At 36.7% G+C, this 8,394-nt stretch overlaps 2 protein-coding genes across 4 annotated transcripts; one reads left to right on the top strand and one right to left on the bottom strand.

The window, feature by feature from the left end:
* Positions 1-2,060: 2,060 nt before the first annotated feature.
* LOC110775192 (LOB domain-containing protein 29-like) lies at positions 2,061-3,343 on the top strand. The gene is made up of 2 exons (XM_021979794.2): positions 2,061-2,366; positions 2,467-3,343. Exons 1-2 carry the CDS (start codon positions 2,088-2,090, stop codon positions 2,890-2,892), a joined length of 705 nt encoding a protein of 234 aa, XP_021835486.2. The 5' UTR covers positions 2,061-2,087; the 3' UTR covers positions 2,893-3,343.
* Positions 3,344-5,017: 1,674 nt separating this feature from the next.
* LOC110775188 (AT-hook motif nuclear-localized protein 15) lies at positions 5,018-7,192 on the bottom strand. 3 transcript variants are annotated; one of them, XM_056840257.1, is made up of 2 exons: positions 6,810-7,192; positions 5,018-6,691 (listed from the first exon to the last, which is right to left on the bottom strand). In XM_056840257.1, exon 2 carries the CDS (start codon positions 6,308-6,310, stop codon positions 5,312-5,314), a length of 999 nt encoding a protein of 332 aa, XP_056696235.1. In that variant the 5' UTR covers positions 6,311-6,691; positions 6,810-7,192; the 3' UTR covers positions 5,018-5,311. The 3 variants fall into 3 exon arrangements, with proteins under 3 accessions (XP_056696235.1, XP_021835481.2, XP_021835480.2); XM_021979789.2 differs by having other exon boundaries at positions 5,018-6,341; XM_021979788.2 differs by having other exon boundaries at positions 5,018-6,332.
* Positions 7,193-8,394: the final 1,202 nt, after the last annotated feature.

Genomic DNA, 8,394 nt, shown 5'->3' with positions numbered 1-8,394 from the left:
AAATAAGTTCATATATATTCAGTTCGGCAAAAGTAAGTTTTTTCAAACAATTTAAACATATAAATAAGTTTTTCAGTAAAAATAAGTTAAATTCAATAAAAATAAGTTTTGCGGACAATTTAAACATATATAAGTTCAGATAATTTAATTTTAATCAAATTCAATGGAAACAAACGATTCTTTAATTTCCTTCAATTCCACTGGTACTTCTAGATTCTTTAATTGTCGTAAAACATTGAAAGCAAATAGTGGTAAGCACTCAAAATTGCTGCCAAATACTGTGAAGATCAAATGTTTATTCCTTTTTGTTGTCTAGCTAGGGAACGATAGGATAATGACCAATTTGATATAAAATAATTTGGTGAGCTTAATTATTGAGAATAATGTTAAATTATATGATGAGTCATTAATCTAAGTATAACCGATCTTTAAACCTAGTAAATGTGCATAAATATAATAAGACAATATATCTTGGGTTCCTGTTTTGGTAGCTAAAAAGAAAATGTAAAATATAGCCGCCATGCACTAAGGCCATTCTTGATGAAGACATGCAAAACATGACACCATCTTTGTGTTAAAACTCAAGCCAATCAAAGGTAACAATTCTACAGAAAAAAGGAATGATTTTGGATTTTTGGATATGATTACACTACAAGAATTTGTATCTTTTATGACAACCTAATAGCGACGGGTAAAATTCCCGTCGTAAGGGCTTTTGCAACGGGGATAACAAGCCAACAAAGACGGGAACAACCGTCGCAAATGTCTTTTACAACGGGTTAACGACAGGATTTTCCATTAACGACGACCCCCTTTTATGACGGGTTCGCGACGGAAAATCCCGTCGTTAATCAACAATTATTGGCCTTTAGCGACGAGATTTCCGATCGTTAATAGTACAATTTCTTGTAGTGTTGTGTGCTTAGGTAGGTTAAAAGAATCTTATATTTTGCAACGAACATGATAGATGCAATCATACCCAACAATGGAGAAGAGAAGTGTAAAAACAAAAGGTAACGGATATCATGCTTACGTGAAAAGCATAAAGAAAAAAGAAAGGTTTCGTAGCAAATTAATTTTGTCTTATACAAATAACGGAATAGGTTCTTTTGTTATCTTCATACTCCAACTTAATTAAGAGGCCGGGGTAGCTAATATAATTTTTTGGGGCACATTCGTACAGGTATGATATCTAGACATTGTGATTTGTGATACATACATAGTGTTTGCCTGGCTTGTTTGGATGTGATTAGAAGTGTTCCGTAATATATTTGGTTAAAGCTTGTACGTAGGTTACTCCAGGACTTGTACTCTTGAATATGGAATGACCGAATGAGAAAGGCATGTCATTACGATTTACTTGACATTCTAGCTTAATTAGCTTATGTACTACGTACGTAGTATATACGTACTTAGGGTTCTAATATGTCTAGGAAAGTAGATGATGTCTTAGAGCAGAGAACCAAGGTCCATACTCAGTACGGAGTATAAAATACGTGAGACTTATAGCTTAATTATTCACTAAACAAGGTTTAACTACTTTTTAATGATGATTTACCCTTTAATTAAAAGAATGTATACTAATCCCAAAATTAAAAGGGATACCCTGACAAAATTAATCATTCAATATGGTTATGCCAATTGTCATTTGTCATGAGCAATTAGCCAATCATAATGATGATTACACAATTAATTTTCATTAAAGCACTTAACACACTACTAAAACATATTCTAGTGGTGCTTTTTAATTGGATAATTTAATTGATTAAGCAAAGCTACCTTATTGAGGCTATTGAGCAAGTAGTGGTAGATCTAATTCAGGCATTTTGAAGCAAAACTAGCTTAAATTCTCAAAATGCATGTTTAATTCCATGAAAAGAATAAGAAAAATGTAGCCCATGAAGGTGACCTAAATAAAGGAGGGCAACTTTTAATATAAAGCAAGTATTGTCTATCCCTTAATTAAAGAAACCATTTAAAACAAGATTAGCTTAATTAATCAACTTCCACTATAAAAGGAAACCTTTGCCTGCCCAAATTTAACAAAAGGAATAGCCCAAAAAAAGGGTGTTACCCTCAGTCGTCCAATGACAGGAGTGAGTACATCATGTGGAGCATGTAAATTTCTAAGGAGAAAGTGTAGAAAAGAATGTGTATTTGCACCTTATTATAGTTATGATGAGGCAGTTGTCCATTTTGCAGCAGTTCACAAAGTGTATGGGGCAAGTAATGTATCTAGGCTGCTTCTTCACCTCCCTGAACAATTTAGGGGTGAAGCTGCTTTAACCCTTTCTTTTGAAGCTACAGCGCGCATCAGAGATCCTGTATATGGTTGTGTTGCCTATATTCATGCCCTTCAACAACAGGTTTGCTTTCTCTACAATCACTTTAGAATGCTAGCTAGCTCTTGTTTAGAATGTTGAGAAATGAAGTATATAACATATATAGATCCTTGAACAAGTGCAGGTAGTGAATTTACAAGACGAGATAGAAGTTCTTGGCAACCATATGGCCAACAGCATGAGCATTGAGGTTGTTGCTAGTGATTGTGGAGATTCTCAAGCAACTAATAACAATATTTTCATCCATGATTCAATGCCACCCTTAATTTCACAAGGAAATGAAATGATGAATCTACAAGAATATTATTGGAATAATAATAATAGTAGTAGTAGTAGTAGTAGTATAAATAACCAAGTGGAACCAACAAATGCAGAAAATGGGTCATGCAGCCAAATGATCAACTTACCAGCAGCATCCTTTTGTGGATGTGAAGGACATAATCTTTATGGTAACGCTGCTACTGGGAATGGACCCCAAGAATGTCTTTTGGAAGGGTTATTTAACCCTCTAACTTTTGATAATTATTCTCTTTTTGGTTTGGATGCATGATTACCACAATACCGAGTATTATGGAGTACATGCAACTCTGTACTTTCTAGTACAGTACTTGCTTGTAGGCATTGTATCGTAGTAGTATATCTATGTATGTATAATAAGTGTATTTGTAGCGTTGTCAGTTGGTAGTGTATACGTGCAAGTATAACAAGTGTATTTTCTTCATCCTGGTCATACCCAACTTATTCCTTAATTATTATTTCCCCCCTCTTGTCTCGTTTAAGGTATGAAGTCTCTAAAAACGAAGCATTTCAATAAAATTGTACATGACCTTGCTACCTGTAGGAGACAATATGTGAGATATATAATCGTCAAGGAAAATGTGGTAGTTGATTGTCTGTGCGGTAAATATGTTCATGTCATATTGTCTATAATCTGTAGTGGCGTGTCAAAGCTGGTCGTCGGTCGATTACGGGTTAGGTACAATCGATTCAGGTATAATCGAACAATGTAGTTGTACATGATCATTGTGCTTATACGGATTGAATGTGTGATTTTTTTTTTTTCCCTTGTCACTTCAGCTTTTATCAGAAATCGGTTGGATCGGGTAAATTTTTAACAGCCCTAATTTGTAGTGCACAAATGAGAAGCCCATGCAAAACACCTATTTTGAATTAGGTAGACAAGCTTAATTAACAACTAGGCGGCTAGGCCTATATCCCAGCACGCTTCCGCTGCCATCATCACCACCCAAAGTCCCGTCCTAGCTATTCTTAGCATGATATAACCAGCCCACGTACCACTCTCTCCCACCCTGCGCGCTTACTTCCACCACCCTCGAGTTGAAGCAGGGGGGTAGCCCACCCAACCTGGCAGAATGGGGGTTAGGAAGTTGGGCAGTGATCAAGAGGACAATGTCAACAGTAGTACTATAGTAGACGTAATGGATCGAGCTGTTAGATGATGGATTGAGAAAAGGATGAAGCTTACTTTTATTTGAACATGAGACTATATTCCCTTTCTTGATACCTTCCCCTTTATTCCACTATATCCAGTGTCTAATGTCTTGATTCCTTTCTTTTATCTATACGCTAGCAAATTAACCAAACGCTTCGTGTCCAGAAGAAGATAGAAGCTTAGGGCATAATGTACAACCACCCTCATCTAAATGTTCTGCCAAGTTTTTGGTACAGAAGAGAACTCAGGTGACTGAACTGAACAATCTTCACTAGACAAAAGTCCCCCCCCTAATATCCATGGCCTTTATCGAGTATGGTTGATCAAATTCTGGAACTCATGCGATCAATTTAATTTAATTTAATTTATTGATCGGATGAAATATCTATGAACCTAAATAACATGTTCGGCAATCATCAATACTCCATATAATCAAAGGAAACTTAAAGGGGTCGGGGTTAATCATTCTTGTATCATCATACATACTAAGAAATGGGAGAATTTAGAGCAAGCAATTTTGGGCCATAGTCCCATCATGCATAAAAGTATGAATTAGATTTGGTTTATGGCGATACATGATTCTATCATCACTAAGGGTGAGTTTATCCTGAGCTTCAAACTGAATCTCGAGTCTAAATTTTGGGATAATGTGACAAAAGACTACAACAACTCAACAAGTCTTGAAGTGAGTTTAAAAATCCAATACTCACTCAAGACTCACTTAAGACTCTACTTTTTCTCCAATCAAATTAAATTATACCAGATCATCATATTTAGTTATCTTTTCGAAGAGTTTAATTGAGTCTGAAGCGGGCATAATGTGTAAAAACAGGGAAAATCTTGTGTGAGTATGAGGGATAAACTTAGATAAAGAGTACTCTCTAAGGAGGAGGAATGGATGTGTTGTAGAACAACACTGGTGATGGACGAGACATCACAATTGAGCATATTTTAAAAAATGCTCCAACATACGAAGTAGATAGCAAATAATACAGTAGCAGAACAACAAAATAAAACAATGGATGAAGGAATATGATGATGGGAAGCTTTCTACTTCACAATCATTGGGTGCCGAAAATAGGAAAATATACTCTTATCAAGGAAAATAGGAAGGAACAATAAAGATTAATTAGGATGCCTCTCTAACTAGATCAGTAGATATCAATATCCACAAGATACCAAAGATTACAGCGGAAAAACTAAGGCTGGCTTCTACAACAAATTAATTAATTAATCTCGAATAACCACGAAAGAAGTGTTAATATCACAAAAGATCATCAACTGCGTACTAACATACATCTAATACTGATCAATCCGCTAACAGTTACTACCATTATGGGAAAACACAAGTCCTAATCTGCTAATTTCCAACTGAAATCCTAGCTAATTCTTACAACAGCCAGCTAACCACATATTAAAGCACCCCTAATTTTTGACAAAATCTTGTTAGTCCACCTCATCCTCATAAAAGCTAACAATATTAACCCCAAAATTCAAAGTTTACCCCCATTAATTATTAATAAGACGGGGGAGGGCGAGGAGGAGGACCCCAAAACATATCATGAGGCATCTGACCATTAGGAAGCAAATTAGGAGGCAGATTAAAAATAGGCATTGGCATTGAAGACGTACTTTGATCAGCTGCTGCTGCTGCTGTTGCTGCTGTTGCAGTCCCTCCTCCTGCAACCAAACCACTTCCACTCCCATGTGATTGCTGAGATGCAGTCCCACCACCGCTCACCTGTTGTTGCACTGCTTCGGGGGGCGCACCTCCTGCATCCACAACGTTACCCTCAGGCGCTGCATTGGTCTCCTGATCTTCAACTGGGAGCCGCTCGTAAGTGGCATTACTGAAAGTGGCAGCAATAACTAGCACAGGACCTGATGCAACTAATGGCCCTACAACACCACCTCCTACTACCTGTCCTTGTCCACCAGCCAAGTAAACAGTCAACCCCGTTGCTCCAGGCGGGGATGGGGAAGGGAGAAACGCCCCCGAAAGCGAGAGAATCTCAAACCGCCCATGGAGTGTTACAACCCCACCCGGTGCAGCCGGCTGACGGAGAGTCACATTCGTAACAATTCCACTCCCGCTAAGCACCGACACTCCCCGGTGTCTACGCTGAGCAAAAGTAGCCAAACTATCAGCAATATCAGCACCAGTATTAATCTCCAACACATGACTTCTCAACGCATTAGGACTCTCCTTAGTAATCACAATTGGAGGCTTAGGCTTATTCTTCGACCCAGGAGGACGGCCCCTCGGCCGCCTTCCACTACTTCCACCACTATTTCCTCCACTCCCAAACTCCACCATCTCAAAACCAACCCCGCCACCGCTACTCGGGTTCTGATTATCCTCTGACTCATGGTTATTATTATCCCGGCTATCGTCAGAATCCGGGTTCTGATTCCCATTGTTCGCATTCTCCTGTTGTTGCTCCATCTTAGGGTTATCAGACATTTGTTCAACTCCTCTCATAGCTACATTACCAGCCCACCACCTGTTCGCCATCTTTTTCTTCCCCCTTCTCCTACTAAAAATCCTGATAAAATCAATTAAACCCACACCAAAATTACACCAAATTTCTTAGCTATTTTTTCTCTCTCCTGTCTTTTCTTTAGATTTTCTTACCAAACCAAAAAAAACCAACAACAATTAGTCAAGAAAAGTGGAGCCAACTCTTTGATGTTTACAGGGTTTGGTAATTGTTTTTTGTATTATTAAGATGTTAGTTGAGTTTGCATTGAATTGAAATTGATGCTCAACTTTCTCTCTCCTCTCTCTATTTCCTTGATTCCAGTGTTTTTTTTGCTGCTTTTGAGTCAAACGGAGAAAGCAATACAAGCAACCTCAACTCCAACTTCAAATTTTCAAATTCTTCATCCTTATTTCCTAAATAAAAGTGAAATATAATTCTCCACACAGAACCTTATCTAATTTAAGCTAGTTTTAACTATGCAAAAAAAAAAATCAAAAATTAAACAAAAACAGAAATTAAAAGAAAACCCACCTCAGAAAAACTGAAACTCTGACATGCAAACTCAAGGGAAGTTTTGCTCAGCTCCAAAGCTCAAATCTTTCAAATGAGGGAGTCAAAAAGTTCCTTTCTTTTTTAGTTTTTTAATATAAATTTTTGGTGACCCACAAAAAAAATAAAAACAATAAATTAAGTGTTTCTGGGTAAATAAAAAATATTCTGTACCTTGTTCTTCCCTAAACTGTGAAGAAAAGAACAGAAAAGCAAAGGCGGTTAGTGAGTACGGCCAAGTTGGGGAGGAAGAAAGGGAGAAAAGAGGGAGAAGTTCAATTTTAGGAAATCCTATAAGGAAGGGTCACCTTGTTCTTACCCTTTCTAGGTGTGCAACTATGTGGGTGGGGTTTGTTCTTCCTTCGCCTTTAATTTTTAGGGTCTTGTCCTTACAAATCTTGTATACCCCTCCTCCTTTAACGACAAATTACTAAAGTTACTAGATTTTGTCCCCATTTATTGACTAAATCTTGTAAAATTGACCCGATTTGTTTCATTCAAACTATAACCTGCCTGAAAATACGAATTAAAGTACTCCGTATTACGGAGTAAGATCATTCAAACTATAACCTGCCTGAAAATACGAATTAAAGTATTACGGAGTACAAGTAATGAATTTAGACACTTCTTATATAAGGTAACCTTAAGCATAGTCCGTATATTCAGGTAAATTTGTACTCTAACCCAAATCGAAATTGATTGACCATAATCGACTCAACATAAAACCAAATAAGTTAAAATTTATCCAACACTTCGTATAAATTAGTCATACACAAGCCAAACGAGTTATTACTGGAAGATTACAAGGTCATCTCAATAACCATGTCTACATACGTAGCCATCTAAGAGATACCAAAATTGGCGATATAGTGTAGAAACTATGTTTGTTAACCCGGACAAGATTTTAGTTGGATATGGATAAAACCAACGGAGTGAACAAACCAATAATACTTGGCTAGCACAACTTAATATTTCTCTCTATTCTTCAATTGACAATTATCACGGAGTCTATTTAAACTTCAACTTCTCTATCAATGTCATTATATAAATTTGACAGGAAATATAACTCTTGCATCATAGGAATAAAAATGAAAGGGAAATGTCACTAAGTTGTGCTAATCATTTTTAAAATAAAGACCGGTTATCATAAAGAATTAAACACCCCTTGTGTTTTGTGTCAGGTTATCAAAGGTCTAAATATCCATCCAGTTCTAATAATGTTATGAAATTTAATTAAATTAGGAATAATAGTTGTTATTCTTTCTAATTTTCCTGCTAAATGTCTGATAAGCAAAGTTCCATGTAGAGGTTCAAAGCTTCCAACTTAGTGCGCGGCGTATAGTACTCCGTATATAGTGTGGAAATTAAGCAGTCTCTAGTCTTTGTATGTCCCCCTTTTCCGAAATTGGTTTTCTTTTCTTCTTTTTTTGGTTTTGAGGGAAAGAAAATTTGTTTTCTTTTCGAATCTCTTTTTAAATATCGGGTCCAACTTTGTGAACTATGAGCTGCAACAAATTTCATCTACCCACTTTGCTCCTATCCTCCTAAAAGTATCATAGTTTTAACA

The sequence above is a fragment of the Spinacia oleracea genome, chromosome 1 (genome assembly GCF_020520425.1).
Source record: "Spinacia oleracea cultivar Varoflay chromosome 1, BTI_SOV_V1, whole genome shotgun sequence".
NCBI classification, from domain to species: domain Eukaryota; kingdom Viridiplantae; phylum Streptophyta; class Magnoliopsida; order Caryophyllales; family Amaranthaceae; genus Spinacia; species Spinacia oleracea.
The sequence above is the reverse complement of the archived record's forward strand: the minus strand, read 5'-3'. Positions and strand labels throughout refer to the sequence as shown.